At 37.4% G+C, this 16668-nt stretch overlaps 2 protein-coding genes across 2 annotated transcripts; one reads left to right on the top strand and one right to left on the bottom strand.

The window, feature by feature from the left end:
- Positions 1–3858: 3858 nt before the first annotated feature.
- LOC137938213 (uncharacterized) lies at positions 3859–4961 on the bottom strand. The gene is made up of 5 exons (XM_068783203.1): positions 4859–4961; positions 4601–4735; positions 4271–4361; positions 4013–4166; positions 3859–3906 (listed from the first exon to the last, which is right to left on the bottom strand). Exons 1-5 carry the CDS (start codon positions 4959–4961, stop codon positions 3859–3861), a joined length of 531 nt encoding a protein of 176 aa, XP_068639304.1.
- A 4403-nt stretch (positions 4962–9364) lies between these two features.
- On the top strand, positions 9365–14069 carry LOC137939336 (uncharacterized). The gene is made up of 4 exons (XM_068784618.1): positions 9365–9534; positions 9650–9758; positions 9878–9940; positions 13775–14069. The coding sequence occupies exons 1-4, from the start codon at positions 9450–9452 to the stop codon at positions 13872–13874; spliced, it is 357 nt and encodes a 118-aa protein (XP_068640719.1). The 5' UTR covers positions 9365–9449; the 3' UTR covers positions 13875–14069.
- The last annotated feature ends 2599 nt before the right edge of the window (positions 14070–16668 follow it).

The raw sequence follows: 16668 nt of genomic DNA, 5'->3' as shown, positions 1-16668 counted from the left end.
CTTCAGCTACATGAAGAAGGATTGCCGATCGAGAGCTCTAATACCATATAGAATAAGAAGAATGAATAATTTCTTGATGCTTTACATTCATCAATACAAGCATTTATAGGTTACAAAGAGACAAGATTGTACATGATAAGTATTATCACTAAGAGGAGTTTACATTGCTTTAGAGTTCCAATTTGAGACAATCTTAAATTCTATTTGGTTTTATCTTTATCTCTATCAAGCAGACCATATATGACGTATCTAAGTCTCGTTCTCCAGGACACTTGATTTCATCTTTCTACTTCGTCATCACGAACGAGAGAAGGAGCTCCGTGGCTAATGTTGATTTTTGCATTATTGGAAGATATACTGTAATTAGGACATAAATGATGTAATAAGTTTATGTTTCTTATCTCTTCTTCACTCTTACTAGGGTAAAGGGTATAATTGTAATATTATATTTTTATTCATTTATAAATAGAGCTTAAGGAAGAGGGTTTGGGCATTAGTCCATAACCTCATTCTTTTTCCCTGTTCCGCCTAGCATGCATTCTTCTTCTTTCTCCATGCGGTAATCTATAGAGTCCTAAAAATCAACTTGGTATCAGAGTATTGATTTTCAGGACTCATAACTATGGTGTGTTAGAATTTCAATCTTGCTATATGCTTGGATTATTACTGTTGCCCAATCCGAGTTGCTCCATGTTGGTTTATTTCCTGTCTTTGATGGTTGCTAACTCGCAGCTATTGGTATCTCTTGCTAATACTCATCATTGTATTTTTGTTGGAAGTTTGCTCTACTCGACCTGACGGTATTCTCTGGACTCTTGTTCTTGCTGCCATAATCTTGCCTAAGATATTGCTATTTTTTTTGCACTTGATATTATTGCAGTTTAGCGTTCTCAATCTGGGACCCACCATAACAAGGACCCACCATAATCAAGTATTATTGTTGCTCGGAGATTGGGTCTGGACATTTCATAAACTATTTAACTACCTAGAAATATTTCAAAAACAAGAGGAACTACAGAAACTACACTACTCTCACTGTCATTCGGACATCTCGGAAATAGTTTTCTGATATGCTCTCTGTTATTCAGATAAGCTCTCTGCCTATAAATAGTTTTCACTACCACATTCATTTGGATAAATTCTCTATTATCAGGATGAAACAAAAACTATTTCACAGAAACTATTCTCTAGTTGATCGTCGCTGCTCGATGCTTCCCATCATCTTTGCTTCTCATCATTGCTTCTTGGCAACTCTGATTATTCTTTAGTTGATACTAAAATTTCTTTGGTTGATTATTTCTTTGTTATCTGGATTATTCTCATCTCCTTTGATTACTTGTGATCCAATGAATACTTGCTGCTGGCATTTTTTCCTTCTTTTCACAACTATCAGAATTGTCTTCCTGGTGTCAAAGTGGTTCCATCCACTCTTGTAGGCGGTAGCTTTCCACACCTAACAGATCGGTCTGTTGGGTGTATTGGCTAGCCGTTGTCACCTGGATCCTGTTGGCATAGTATCTCATTATTATATGGCCTACCAACCATCTGCTGGCATTTTCTATCCCTAGCTATCAGACATTAAAGTCTCTGCAAATCTATGAGATTATTTGGATTCTCTAACCGTTCCGTGTTCTGTCATCCAGTGGAAGTCTCTGCAAATGCATCTCCTGTAACGCTTGATACGCGTTGATTAATCTCTAGAAGATATTACGATCAATGTTTTGCCATTTCGAATTAATCTCCAAAAGTAATTACAATAATTTCTTGATAATCTTTCTCAGTACTAGATATCGTCGAAGGATACTCATGTTGTAAGACTTTATAAAAAACATAAATGGAAGCGATAAAATCATACCCCCTTCCATGGCGATCAGATTCCGTATGTCGTCTTTTTTAGCTAAGCTTCCATCAAGCTATATGGCATCGTGTAACTACAGAGGAAGAGAGTTATAACTCTTGATAGAAGTTGAGGACTAGTGCTTCCAAAAATTAAGGGAGGCAGTTAAAACATATTACTTGATTAGCTTGAATCACTGAAAATCTACCCACTGAGCTACAAGCAGAAGATTATTTGATTTCATCTTGTATTGTTGTTGTTCCATCCTGTTCGTTATTGCTTCTCAGGGATCTTGCTACTGCTTTTTTTTTTAAACTCCTCTGTTCCTCTCTTCTTTGGCCTTTCTTTGCTTCGTCTCTTCACTGGCATTGGAATGGATTGATCTTCCTGGGGTTTCACTGTTAGTTGCAGTCTTTGGTTCTTTGATGTTCTCTATTCTTGCTGCCAATCACGCTCTGGTTGCAGTAGACGTTGATTCATCAAACCAGATTAGTACAACTCAAGTTACTCCTTCAATTGCTGTCCGAGTTATTGCATTTCCTCACTTAGACCAGAATCTTAATCTGGCGAGTTACTGTTGTTTGAGTTACTGCTTCTTACTACTGTTTTGTCGAGTTAACTCAGGTCAACTTGGACTCGAGTCAGCCTAACTTGATTCACTTACTCTCTGCTTTTATTTTACTGGTCTGAGTCCCGAGTTCCACACTGATTCCTCCCATAACTCGGCTATATTGGTCTGATACTTGACTCGGCTCGACTCAGTCCCTTGCCCCGGTTTGACTCTAATTTTTTTTACTTTGGCTTGATTATTCTCTTGGATTATTGGCAGTTTATTACTTGGCTCCAACTTATTATTATTTGGTACAGATTCACCTTATTCAAGGATGGAGTTGTTGCGGATTATTTCATGTGTCCTTATTACTCTTAAGGACTTCCATTATTTATCGGTTATCCACTGCTATACAACTGCACATTTGGTACGTGCTATTTGGGTATTGGCCAATTCCTGTTGCTACTATTGTGCATCTTTGATTGAGACATTATTACTAAAGAAGAACCATTTGGTTGCTTGGGTTCATCAGTTGCTGACTATTGTTGACATTGGTTTATCTGTTGAAGAATTTGAATTCCTTAGAAAAATAAAGCACTTCTATACCTTATGTTCCTCATTACCCATTACCCTTTGGCAGCCTTTCTCCTACTGTCTTTATTTCTTTCTAATTTTAAGATTTGTTTCTGACAACCAACGATCTGACGAAACTCAACGGCTGACGGCACAACAAGCTCGCGGTGGTGGACGAAACCACCACTACCTCACAGGACTGATGGAACAGTCCAAATCACCAAACGAGAGAGAGCATTGAGCTCTCAAGTTTCTCGGCGAACACAACGAACACGAGAGACAAATGATAAAATGTTTCTATTCGGGGTTTTCTCCCCTTTCATTATGTATTTAAGCTTTAGGTTTTCCTGGTACAAAATGGCCCATGGGCCTAATACAATACCACCCATCCCATTAAGCCTAATCTAATAACCCTATGTACACAACCCAAATTATACAAAAATTATGAACATAAATTATATCTAATATACATTTTAACATATCGTAACATCCCTCCTCAAATTGATGTTGGTGAGTCAACCAGTAACAATTTGCCAACCAAAAAAATTATGTTGGGATTGAGACAATGCTTTGGTGAAGACATCGGTCACCTGAAGATTTGAATAAATGTACAGAAGAGATATTACCCGGTGCTCCAAAGTGTCGCGGATGGAGTGATAGTTAACCTCAATATGCTTGGTGCACTCATGAAAAACCGGATTGGCTGCAATCTGGATAGCACTTGTATTATCTGCATGAAACGGTGTAGATGAGGGTTGAGGAAACTGGAGCTCAGCAAGAAGACCGTGGAGCCAAATAACTTCAGAATACGCAGTAGACATAGCGCAATACTCGGCCTCGGTAGATGACTTGGACACCCGGTCTTGTTTCTTACATTTCCCAAAAATCAGTGCAACCCCTAAAAACTTACACCAGCCTGTAGTAGAGCAGCGGGTATAGGAGCACCCTACCCAATCAACAGCAATGTAGGCAATCAGACGTAGTGCGAAGCCGGTAGGAAAGAATAAGCCACTAGCAGGGGAGCCACTCAGATAGCGGATGATGCGTCAAACTGCCACAAGATGAAGGTGCCGAGGAGATGACATAAACTGATTGACCTTATGAACAACATAGGAGATGTCCGAGCGAGTAGTAGTCAAGTGTATGAGACTCCTGACCAGTCGTCGATAGATAGTCAAATCATCAAGGAGATTCCCTTCATCTTTCCTATATTTGACATTGAACTCCATAGGGGTAGCCACCGAATATGTCTTCCAACCCAGCGAGAGTAATAAGATTTTGAATATACTTATGTTGGTTTAAGAAAATACCTTTGGGTGTGTGATGTACCTCCAGCCCTAAGAACTATGTGAGTTGTCCAAGATCCTTCATATGAAAAGTGGCATGCAACACCTTCTGAAGCTTGGTAATCAGTCCAGAGTCAGTGCCAGTAATGATGATGTCATCCACATAAACCAAGAGAATGACCATGCCTGCGACAGACTTATGATAGAAGAGAGATGAATCATACTGACTCTGGGTAAACTGGTGGAGGATAAGTGTGTCGTGAAACTTCTCAAACCAGGCCCGGGGGGCTTGTTTAAGCCCATACAAAGGACGGCATAACTTGCAGACATGATCAGGAGAGGATGTAGACATACTCGAGGGAAGCTTTATGTAGACATCTTCCTGCAGATCACCGTGGAGAAAGACATTCTTCACATCCATCTGATGCAGTGGCCAGGATTGAGATGTTGCAATGGCTAAGATAGTACAGACTGTGGGCATCTTGGCAACTGGTGCAAAACTTTCCTCATAATCAATCTCATATTCCTACCTGTTCCTTAGGGCCACAACCCGGGCTTTGTACCGATCCAACGATCCATTTGAACGCAGTTTGACAAAGAAGACCCACTTACTTCCAAGAGGCCAAATAGTAGAAGGGCAAGCCACAATGTCCCATGTGTGATTCTCCTCTAGCACTTGTAGTTTAGTTTGCATTGCCTTTTTGCCAACACTCATGAGTCATAGCCTATTTTTAGCCAGAAGGAATGGAAATAGAAGACAAAGTAGCTACCAAAGATACTGGAGAGGGAAAACCATACCTGGTAGGAGGGTAAGAACGACGCGTGGATCTGCGAAGAGTGATGGGAGCAGGATCAGAGGGAGGATCAGGAGCAAGCACCAGGTCAGGATGAGGAGAGGGCAGCGAGGTAGTGGGGTGAGGCTCATCAAAGCTCGACAAACTAGACAAAGAGACAGACGGTAGAGTAACTTGAGATGGAAAGAAATATTGATTTTCAAAGAAGACCACATTCTGAGAAACACGGACTCGACGTGCCTGGGGATCATAGTAAACATAGCCCTTTTGAGATCTGACATACCCAAGAAATGTACATATAACTAATTGGGTTGTAAGTTTATGCTGTTCATGATCAGGTAAATGCACAAAACAAACACAACCGAACATCTGAAGATCAGTGTAGGATGAGGAATAACCAAATAATTTAACAAAGGGAGAGACATGATGCAAAATAGGCGAGGGCAGGCGGTTGATTAAATGAACGGAGGTAGAGAGAGCTTCACACCAAAACCTAGGAGCAACGGATGATTCAATGAGAAGGGTACGGACCATATCAAGAAGGTGACAATTTTTTCGTTCAGTAACACCATTTTGTTGCAGTGTCGAGGGACAAGAACATTGAGAGATAATGCCTTTGCTTTGAAGAAATTCATCGAATTCCATCGATATGTACTCGCCTCCAGAGTCAGAGCGAAGTACTTTAAGGTGAGCAGAGAACTGTGTTTCAATGAGTACAAGAAGCCGCTTAAAAATGACAAAAAACTTCAGACTTAGCTCGTAAGAAGAAGACCCAGGTACATCGACTAAAGTCATCAATAAAGGTGACAAAGTACTTAATTTGTGCATGCGAGACAATATGAGAAATTCCCCAGACATCACTATGAATAAGGTCAAAGCAGTGGGAGGCATGCCAGGCATGAGACGAAAATGGTAGAGTTTTACTTTTTTCAAGTTTACATGATGAACAGTCAAAATAAGTATCACGAGAAGTGCAGTCTTGATTGTCTAATAAACCCGATTTAGACAATGTACGAAATACAACTGAGTTTGGGTGACGTAGACATCTATGCTACATCTTAGTGCCAGATCCAACAACATTACAAGAAAAATAAAGTACAAAAGAACGTGGAATAACAGTGGATAAAAAGACTTTAAGTAGAAATAACATGTCCACTTTAGGCCCCTTCGTGATCACCTTCCCCGACACTTGATCCTACACAACACAGCCAGAGTGAGAAAACTGAATATTACAGTTTTTATCAACCAATTGACCAACAGATAGAAAGTTTGTCGATAGGTCAGGAGACACAAAGACATCAGCTAAAGATGGAGAGAGATCACCAACAACACTGATAGGCAGAGTGCTGCCATCAGTAGTGTTGATGTGCAGGTTGTCATCATACTTTCTGACATTTGAAAGACATACAACATTGTTGGTCATGTGATTAGAGGCACCAAAATCAAAATACCATGGTTGAGTAGAGATTTTTTGCTTATCTGAGATACCAAAAGTAGAAAAGGCAGATATGATCATCTGTTGTACCATTTCAAGAGTGAGGGTGGTTGAACTTGCAGGTGCTGGTGGAACTGGAATGGTAGTGACTGGGACGGCCGACGGCAATGCTGCTAAACTAGAAGCACTGGTGGAGGCATGATAAACTGTATTTTTCCTCCTTTCAGGACGTGTAGGACAAACGGCAATGTGATGACCCAACTTCTTGCAGTAGCTACAGGACCTCTTGGGGCATTCCTGAGCAAAGTGACCATATGCCTTGTAGTGGAAGCACTGAACATAACTCGTGTCCCGACCCTTATTTCTTCCTTGTGCTACATAAGCTACAATAGCCGAGACATCAGTCTGAACTCGTTGTTCCATGACAGCCTGATTAGCAAGGCACTGCTCCTCCCGGAGAAGTTCACTCAAATAGGCATCTAGTGACGACACTCGATGACGATTCATCAGATGTGATCGAGCAATCTCAAATTTTGGACGAAGCTTCATCAAGAATTGATCTCTTTTACTGGTTTAATGTACGACTTGCATAACAGGGAGGCAGCAACAAGGACATCCTCATAAACAATGTCAGTGTAGTCAGCCCACAGATTTTGGAAGCCTAAGAAATATTCTTCAATGGAACGGCTACCTTGGGTGAAATTAGCCATTTCATATTCAACTTGAAATCGACAGGTCGTGCTGGTTTGACAATAAACATTGTGGAAGTAATTCCACATATCTGTTGCAATTTTGTAGGGCCTCAGATTAAGGACTAGATAAGACTCAATGGATCCAAGTATCCAGGTCATGACTCTAGCATCTAGGATGATCCATTTTGACAATGCGTCAGCATTGCCAGGTGCTGGATCACTCCCATCAATATGACCCAATAAATCCTTTCCCTAAACAAATAACCGGAACTGAAATTTCCAAGCACCGTAGTTCTTGCCCGTGAACCGAATAGGAGATAAATCTAACTTGTCTACTGACATGATGGATCCAACAAAAATTGCTGATCTACCCCCGCAATATAAAAAATTCCAAATATACCCCCACTCTTCGAAAATTCCAAATAGACCGCTACACCTTCAGAAAGTCAAGATTTGCCCTCAAATTATCAGAAATTTGAAATAAACCCCCACACCTTCAGAAATTCAAGATTTGCCCCCAAATTATCAAAAATTCCAAATTGGCCCCAAAACCTTCAGAAATTCCAAATTGGCCCCAAAGTTTCTGAAAATTTCAGAACAACCTTATGCCAAATAATCTTCCTCTTAATTGAACAGAGGCGGGAAAAAAAAACACACATTTCTTCTCCCTTCCAGCAAGAACTCCTTTCCCGGCGAGAACCCCCTTCCTGGCAATGGAACTACCCCGTTGGAGCTTCTCCAGCAACAGAACCACCCGTTGGAGCTTTTTCGATGACTTTTTGGAGCTCCGACAAGGTTTTCTGACAATCCCCGAAAGTGTTACCGAAAATAGAGTCGTCGGACAGCACAGGTCATCAGATAGGGATACTTTGGGCGAAAAACCTTCGGACGGAGATTCTTTGTCAATCTTTGGACGAATCCAGCTTTGATACCATGTTTAGATTTGTTTCTGACAACCAACAACCCGACGAAACTCAACGGCTGATGGCACAACGAGCTCACGGTGGTGGACGAAACCACCACTACCTCATGGGACTGACGGAACAGTCCAAATCACCAAACGAGAGAGAGTGTTGAGCTCTCTGTTTTCTCGGCGAACACAACGAACATGAGAGACAAATGATAAAATGTTTCCGTTCGGGTTTTTTCCCCCTTTCATTATGTATTTAGGCTTTAGGTTTTCTTGTTATAAAATGGCCCATGGGCCCAATACAATACCACCCATCCCATTAAGCCTAATCTAATAACCCTATGTACATAACCCAAATTATACAACAATCATGAACATAAATTATATCTAATATATATTTTAACATATCGTAACAACTAACCCCTTCAGCCAACCCTTTTTGGAGTGTTGCTTTGGTTGGTCCTTTTATTTATATAGGTGTTTTTAAGTCCTTTGAGATTTTTTATTGGTACCCTTGGGTTTTTTATCGTTGTCTTGTGAATGACTGACATTACCTATTTGAGTTATTAGTATCAATATATTTGTTCGAAATCATTTGAAGTTGGTTTGGACTTATATTTTATCTCCTATTTCTACCATTTGAGACTACGTACCAGGTGTCGTATTTATCCTTATAACACCGTGATGGAGGAGCTTATTACTACATCTATGTTATTTGTTTTAAGATGAGATCACTGTCATTACCTCCCAGGTTAAGGGAGAGTGTTGAAAGATATAATATAATTCGGATGTTATTGATGTAAATAGTTTATATTTCTTGTATCTTCTTCACTTTAACTGGCGTGAAGGACATAATTATAATATTATACTTTTATTTATTTATAAATAGAGCTTAGGGGGAGGGTTTGGACATAAGTCCATAACTTCATTCTTTTTTTTTTTTTCTCCGTATGTGTTCTTTTAAAGAATAGAAGCATGTTCTTTTACTAGATCTAGAGATGACAAACATGAAAAAAAAATACTTGAAAAGCTAATATATATAAAAATTGGAAAAATTAGTACACCGAATACATACAAACCTCTTCATTCCAATTTTAGAGTTTGGAACCATTTATTTCGGGATTGGATATCCGTTTAGGTTCCGAAGTATTCCAGACTTCTGATTTCATTCTACAGCTCGGGCCCTGTTCCGGAAGAGATCCGGATATCCGTTTACAGCCCACTCCCGACCCCCTCTACGCGATCAAGACAAGGTAAAATAAATTAATTTAACTGACTCCTCATCCATCAGTGCCTATCGCGACTTCTGCTTTCTTCTTCCTAGGGTTTAAGAGAAACCCTTGAACAGAAAGCGGGGAGATATCAGTCAATCATGGGTGGTAAATGCCCACACCGCAAAGTAAAGAAACGCAGGCTGTCTCACAAATCCGCACGCCGTGAGAAATTCCTTCACAAGGATATCCTTTTCTGACTTTTATTCCTTCATATTCATTTTGTTTTTTCTTTTCAATTATTGGACACAGCAATCCTTCTGTTTCAAATTTGTTCATCTCTTGACGTATAACGGATCACGCGATGACATGATTCATTCGGACCTTCGCAAGACTGACGAGGAGTCAAATCCTTTACCATTGGACCAAGACCTCCCGGGAATGGGTCAATACTACTGTCTGCACTGCGAGTGAGAACTTTTTATACCTCATTGAGTACTCTCTATTATTTTCAATTTATCTGACTCATTTGCTGTGGTTGTCGTTTTGTTTTTTGGTTAACGTTTGTACGCTTTTGGCTTCTGTTCAGTCGGTACTTCTCGAATGTCTCCGTGAGAGATGATCATTTCCGGTCGAAGAGACACAAGAAACGGTAAGGAGAACTTTACTCGAGCTTTATGGGTATCGTGTGAGCACTTCCTTTGTCGAATTTCTTCTTTTCTCACTCTTTGCTTTATTTCTTCTTTTTACGGTTTTGTCTATTTTTATGGTCTGAGTTTCTTTTTGAAACCTCTAAGGAGTTTTGTTCTACTAAGTGTCCGGTGGCCTGATTTTGTGCAATCACACTAAGAAATCATTAAACAAATAATGAAGTCAATGATATTGATTTCTCCATGAGTTACCTGCCCTGTATTCCTTCTTTTTTGTATGTAGCTTGTATCCAATTTGATTTTTCTGACTCGATTACAGAAATGCACTTCATAACTGTTTGTATTTATCTTTGATTGGTCTAGATGGTAATTTATTGCATAAAGCAGTTTTGACTTTCCTTTTATTAAGAAAGACTATGGTGTGGGCTAAGGTTTACACCTTCGTCTTGCTTAATAGAAGCTTGCATAAATTGATGCATACTTCTGCACTGCAATTCACAAATAGATGCTCAGGTGATGATCCTACTGTTTTCATATGCATCGTTTGAGCTGTCGCTCCAATTTCTGAACAACTGAAGCTTGCTTGTGGCAAATGTCAGATATGTAGAACACAGAAATGTGTGATTTTGATGACCAAGTAATTCTTGAACTTGAAAATATCTGACAAATATCAATGTCCCGTTTTAGTGTTCAAAGACTCTCAAGTTATTTTTATATATTTTGCAATTGTACAGTTATATGATGAAGGGTTTAAGGTTCATTGTACTTTTTCTAAGTATGACTTGTTTAACCATTTTTTTCCTTGAAATTTATTGTACTGTATTTTCAAATTGGCTTCTCTGACTTAACTATGAAAGGCATTTCATAAAAAAATTGGGTTTTTGGGTAAGTCTAGATACAGGTTGAATATCACATACAGTAGTTTTCACTTTTTTATGTTAATGAAACATGTATGGACAAACTTATACACCTTTATTGCTCGTAATAGAAACCTGCACATATATATGCCAATTAATAAATTGATGACATGCAATGCTCCTAATTGTTTTTCTTTGCGGATCAGCAGCCTGCACACACTCAGGTAGTGGGTCCCATTGGTATGACCTACGGCATAATTACTCAACTCACAACTTTCTCAAGGGTAGTTTTTTTTTATTAACTTTGTTTTAAAAAAAAAATTAGGTGTATGTAGGTAGTTTTAGCTATATAAGGGTTTGTAAGCATTTAAACGCTAAAGATATGTAGGGGATTTTGACATGTTACTTGAGAAACAGAGGTAAATTTGGATACTTCAATTTAAGGGACTCGTAAGGGCATTTCCTCTAGTTCTTATCTTATGATCCTATAAATGCATAAGGAAAATCAAGGGAGAAAGTAGGATAAAATGTTTATAATGCTTTAGTAAACATAGTCGTGGAGAAGATGAATAATCGTGTTTATGAATATGAATAGGAAAGTGACATCCCCTCTTAAAAGGTAGGATTTTACTTTTTCTGTATAATGTTCAAATGAGATAATTGAGATTATTATATTCTCATCTGAACCATAATTTGAAAATAAAAAGTTGCATGCTTGACTTTTTTTTAGCACTTACACAAACTAACACTCTATTGTGTCCTGACTCATGCCCAGATAAATTCTGGGTCGGTTCACCTTAGGTTTGTTAATTTTCCCTAATCCAAAAGCCAAACTCAATGCGAGTCAAAGGACTCGAAGAAATTACAAGGAATACCATGATTTTCAGGTTTGTTGAACTCATCCTACTCGGATTTCCGGGTGATTCAAACTGATCCTACTCAGGTTTTTGGGTGACTGAGTTGGTTCCGGAGTCCAGGTCGAAAAAACATGATCACGGGGTGGGTCTGATCTCCAAATTTTACATGCCACTTCCAAATTCAGATTGACTCAGGCAAGTTGCATAATCATGCTAAAAAGCATACTCTAGGGAAAGTGGATCGCCCTAGGATGAACTTGTACTTTCTCTTCCCTAAATGATCTACTTTGTTTGTGCAATAAAACCTCCCTCCTTACCTGATTTATCTAGCCTGTTGTATGGCAAGAAAGTGCTATCGTTTCTTTTTGTAAAGAAATGGAAAATAAACTTCTTATTTTTTCACAAATAAGAACGATTTTCCTTTGGTTGTAATCTTTAGTCATTTGATTAATTCTGCTTATTTCTGCTTGGCTAAGTTTTGTTTTGGCCTAAGCCAAAACCAACCCATTATGGCCATTCAGGCTCACTAACATACTCTAATCCCTCATTGTAAAGAGCTCTACTTCCTAAACTTGTTTCCTTCAGACTTTTAGTGGAATTTGCTCTTTGTTCTTCTTTTTCTTGGCATGCTGTATTTCCTTTCCTTTATAGGCATTTTCCTACGACTTCCTTTGTAGTTGTAGCTTTATGGTCAAGCTAGGAAATGGCATGGTATTTCTTCTTCTAGGTCTGAACAGGCTTATGATCAATCATAGAAGAAATTTTTATTCTCCATTGTTTTGGCATGGTGTGTTCACTTGAATTGCTTTGACTCACCTGAGTTAACATGGATCAGTTAGGAAACCTAGTAATCATCCAAAACCTTATTCTTTTTTAACGGACTTGCTTGCTTTAAAACCTTGGTTGACTATCAATATAATGGAAACGACTGAGCTTAGTCATGTTAGTATTGAAAGCTTAACTTTTCTTAGTTATATTTCTGTCTATTTGGTCTTTGTTTTCATTGTGATCTTTTTATCTTTTTGTTGTTCTTAAATTTGCATAACAAATTGTTAAAAGTAGCTCATCAGTTATGTTGTACCCAACTGCTAAATGTTTAAAAAAATAAAAAATGTTGTACCCTACGAAGTTTGAAACTCAAAATGACAACATTGTTTTTCTTTCATAGTTTATTTTTTTATTTTTTCTTGGATATTATTGTTTGTTGTCCGAACCTTATTAAATTTTGTCAAAATTTGATAAGTTGTGAGTATATTTTTATCTCTAACGTTATAATTGCCCATCTTGCAAGTCATTTTTTTCTTCCAAAGTAGCCTTTGGTTTATCCTAACTTCTTGTGTTATAACTTCTTATGAATAGATACAGAATTTAATTGATGTTAAACTACATTAATATAAAAAAGCTTAGATTGGATGGTTTTATGATATTCGTTGAACTCATGGTTTAGCTATTTTTTTGTTTTCAGAAATTTATTATAAACATACAAATGTAACATAAAAAAAAACAGCTTATGTATTATTTTCTCTTAAGTCATGTATTCTTGACTTCACTAAAGCGAAGCCAAGTTTTTGTGTAGTGTGGTTTAGTCACCAGACTCACTAAAAGCTAAGCCAAGTTTTTGTTTAGTGTGGTCTAGTCATGGTTTGCAGTCACTAACACAAATGTCTGATATCAGTTCTATTAGCCAAAACAGCCAGATGTTGAGTCTTGGAGGAACAACATACCTGCTTAACAGTGTTAAGTTTTGTTTGGATATCCCAGATTAGTACAGCATACCTAGATTTGCTTTCAGAGGCATATAATTTGCAAGTCATTTGTAGCAAAAGATAGGTTGCATGGATTTCAAGTCATTTGTAGCAAAGATAAGTTGCATCTGTTGCAAGTCATTTGAGAGGTATATAAATTGTGTGTTGGTTCCTTTTAACTATTAAAAATAGGGATATTCATAAGAGTGATGGAATTTGAGTTTCAGTGGATGGTCTGTCGTTTTTTAGAGGATTAAATTATTGAAAATGTTGCTTAGTTTGGTTTGTACGTGTTTCAAAATTGAAATGATCATGTGTTTGCTTCAAGAAAGGTTGGTAGTCCAATGTATTAATCCCACCTGTTGGAATTTGTGTAGAGTAAAACTAATGGACGGACCTGCACCACATACTCAACTTGATGCGGAATTAGCTGCTGGTATGGCCCCTCCTGATAACGGACCAAAGCTAATGTCCTAAACCTGCTCTTCCTAGATTTTGCCAGCAGAAGCTACAGCTTTTACAAGGAGATATATTTGATTCTTATAAATGTTGTAGGGGGGATTCTGATAGCACCTTAATGATGCAACTTGAATTCTGAAGGGTACAGATATGGCTCTGAAATGATATATAGATCCGATACGAGCCCTTAATCAACGAGTTTAGATTTGCCAATACGTGTTCTAGCAGTGGGTTAATCCCTTATAATTACATAGAGAAGATGAATAGGACTCATTTCTCCATGTAAATGGATTTAATTCTCTCTAAATATGTAAATGTGACTTGTTTGTTCAACCAAAGGGGACAACTACATAAAGGGCGCGTTAGTCGAATCATGATTACTTAGTTCATCTAGTGAAGTCGTTAGTAGTAAACCAGTGTCGGGTTTATTTTGATGAAGGGGATGAAGTCGAAGAAGACACCCAAGGCTTAATTGATGGAATTAGAAATCTCTAGTTTTTTCCGAGTCATCCACGTAAACCATCAGGATGCATCTTCTTACCGAAATTTTATTCTCTCCCTCTGACCTTCATTCTCTCGCCTACATCCTCTCGGTCTCTCTCCTTCTCACACTCCTTTTGCCCTTTCGGCTTGTGACGAGCAATGGGGTGACCATCAACCCCCCTCTACGCATGGCTGGAGGTTGAAGACGACTTCCAGCATGCAGAAAATAAAGAATAAATTATATTTATTAAATAAAATAATAATTTTTAAATATATTGATAAAATAATTTATTTATATATATATATATATATATATATATATATTTATTTTTATTAAAATTTTAAATTAGTGATTTAAGAGTGGTCAATTACTTTTGTTTAATTATTTATTTGTTTATGTTAAAATATATCTTATGTTATTAATAAATAAATAAATAAATAAATAAAATTATTATTTTCGTATTTGTTATTTTTTATTATTTTTATAATTAATCAGTTAATTGTCACACATAATTATTGTATTAATGTACAATAAACTGCAATCATTAATTAATATAATATTTTATTTATTTAATTAATATATTAATATATTTTAGTTCTACATTAAATTACTTATTAGTGTAATAATCATGTTTGTTTTGGTTAATTTGGTGTTTAGTTATATATGTTCTATTTAAGTTTATTATTACAAGTTACTAACTCTCTTATTTTTTTTTATATTTTTTATTGTGGGGCACTAACACTGGAAACTGTTTTCTAGTGTACATGAACTCGTTCACAAATACCAAATTTAAAGTTTAAGTTCATGTAAATGATTCAAATGAATTTGATGTTCAATTTTTAAAGTTCATGTTGACACAAGTGTTGACCTAAGTGTCCTCTAAGTAGGAGAAAAAACCTTGTTATAGAATCAATTGTGACTAGTTGGAGCTGAGGTTGCAAGCATGTTAGCCTATTAGGACCGCAAACTTCATCAAAATTGGCACAAAATTTGTGCTCAATTTTCTTCACTTTCTCCTTCTTCTTCCTTGCATCACGTGCATAACCTTCTCTCTTAAACTTCATTTTTTTCCTCCTCCTCTCTCCTTCTTCCTCTGAACCCTAGTTATTCTAATCATGAAACCCTAGAATTTAACATGGTAGTTTGAGGGAGATTATACCTGCTTAAAATTTCTCCCGAGTCCACCTCAATCAATGTGTTTAGTCCTTTCATGGAAGACCAAATTCAAATTGATATGAATATTTACTTGGTTATCACAATATAGACTCATAGAACCTTCTTTATAGAATCCCAATTCGATAAGAAGGGACTTGATCCATAGGAGTTCACTGACTATGTGAGCCATAGCTCTGTATTCTGCTTTTACACTAGATCTTGCAACTACATTATGCCTCTTGTTTTTTCATGTAACCAGGTTCCCTCTAACAAGAGTGCAATATCTAGAAGTGGGCTTCTTGTCATCAAGTGATCCAGCCCAATCTGCATTCGAGAAATTTTCTATGTTGAAGTGGCCATTGTTTTTATAAAGTAATCATTTTCTTGGAACTCCTTTTAAATATCATAATATCTTCTCCAAGGCTTACCATTGGGTAAGTTGTGGTTTGTACATGTATTGACTCACCACACTAACAATATATGATATGTCTGGTCTAGTTACTGTTAGGTAGATAAGTTCGCTCACAAGTTTTTGTCTTCTCCAGAGCTTGATCATACTTTAATATTGGCATCCATACGTGTGTCACCTAACTCAGTCCCTTGGTTCCAGTTTGATTATTACCTTGAATTAATTGACAACTTATTCCTCGATTAACGTATTATTTGGTGTACAACATTTTGATGGACTCACAACTGATTATTTTATGTATCCTTATTAAGGACTTTCACTATTTGATACGTTATTTGGGCCCAGTTCCATTTCAACTGGTGTTGTTATGTCTTTATGACTAAGATATTATTATTGAAGGACTTCTCGGTTGTTGACTATTGTGAACATTGGTAATTTTGATGAATAAAAAAGTATATGGTGCCCCCAACATTTATCTTTTGGGGATTCCCTATTACCCTCTTATTATTTGTTAAAATCACTTTTAAGCAATGCCTATAGACCCACTACATACAGATGATAGGAGTGTGTCCAACATCTAACGTAAGTCTATTATTCACCAAAGAGGTGTTTTTTTGAGCTACCTAAAGAAAGTGGGTAGACTTTGTACCCCATAGTTGGGTTTCCTTCTGCCTTTGAGGGGAGAGTGTTTCTGACTATGATCATTTGATGGGAGTACGAAGCTTTGTCTTACGGTTAGGAGTGATTTTAATGCATATAACAAT

This window comes from Aristolochia californica, unplaced genomic scaffold (genome assembly GCF_029961685.1).
Source record: "Aristolochia californica isolate CCGP_79_NKW_82.1479 unplaced genomic scaffold, dmAriCali1.0.hap1 SCAF_8, whole genome shotgun sequence".
In the NCBI taxonomy this organism is placed as follows: Eukaryota; Viridiplantae; Streptophyta; class Magnoliopsida; order Piperales; family Aristolochiaceae; genus Aristolochia; species Aristolochia californica.
This window is presented reverse-complemented; position numbering and strand designations above follow the sequence as displayed.

Coding starts and splice junctions, on each gene's coding strand:
- LOC137939336 (XM_068784618.1), top strand. CDS start 9,450: ATGGGTGGTAAATGCCCACACCGCAAAGTAAAGAAACGCAGGCTGTCT. Junction 9,535..9,649: donor TGAGAAATTCCTTCACAAGG/ATATCCTTTTCT, acceptor ATAACGGATCAC/GCGATGACATGATTCATTCG. Junction 9,759..9,877: donor TACTACTGTCTGCACTGCGA/GTGAGAACTTTT, acceptor GCTTCTGTTCAG/TCGGTACTTCTCGAATGTCT.
- LOC137938213 (XM_068783203.1), bottom strand. CDS start 4,961: ATGAGTGTTGGCAAAAAGGCAATGCAAACTAAACTACAAGTGCTAGAG. Junction 4,736..4,858: donor TACTATTTGGCCTCTTGGAA/GTAAGTGGGTCT, acceptor GTTTTGCACCAG/TTGCCAAGATGCCCACAGTC. Junction 4,167..4,270: donor GGTACATCACACACCCAAAG/GTATTTTCTTAA, acceptor TGTCAAATATAG/GAAAGATGAAGGGAATCTCC.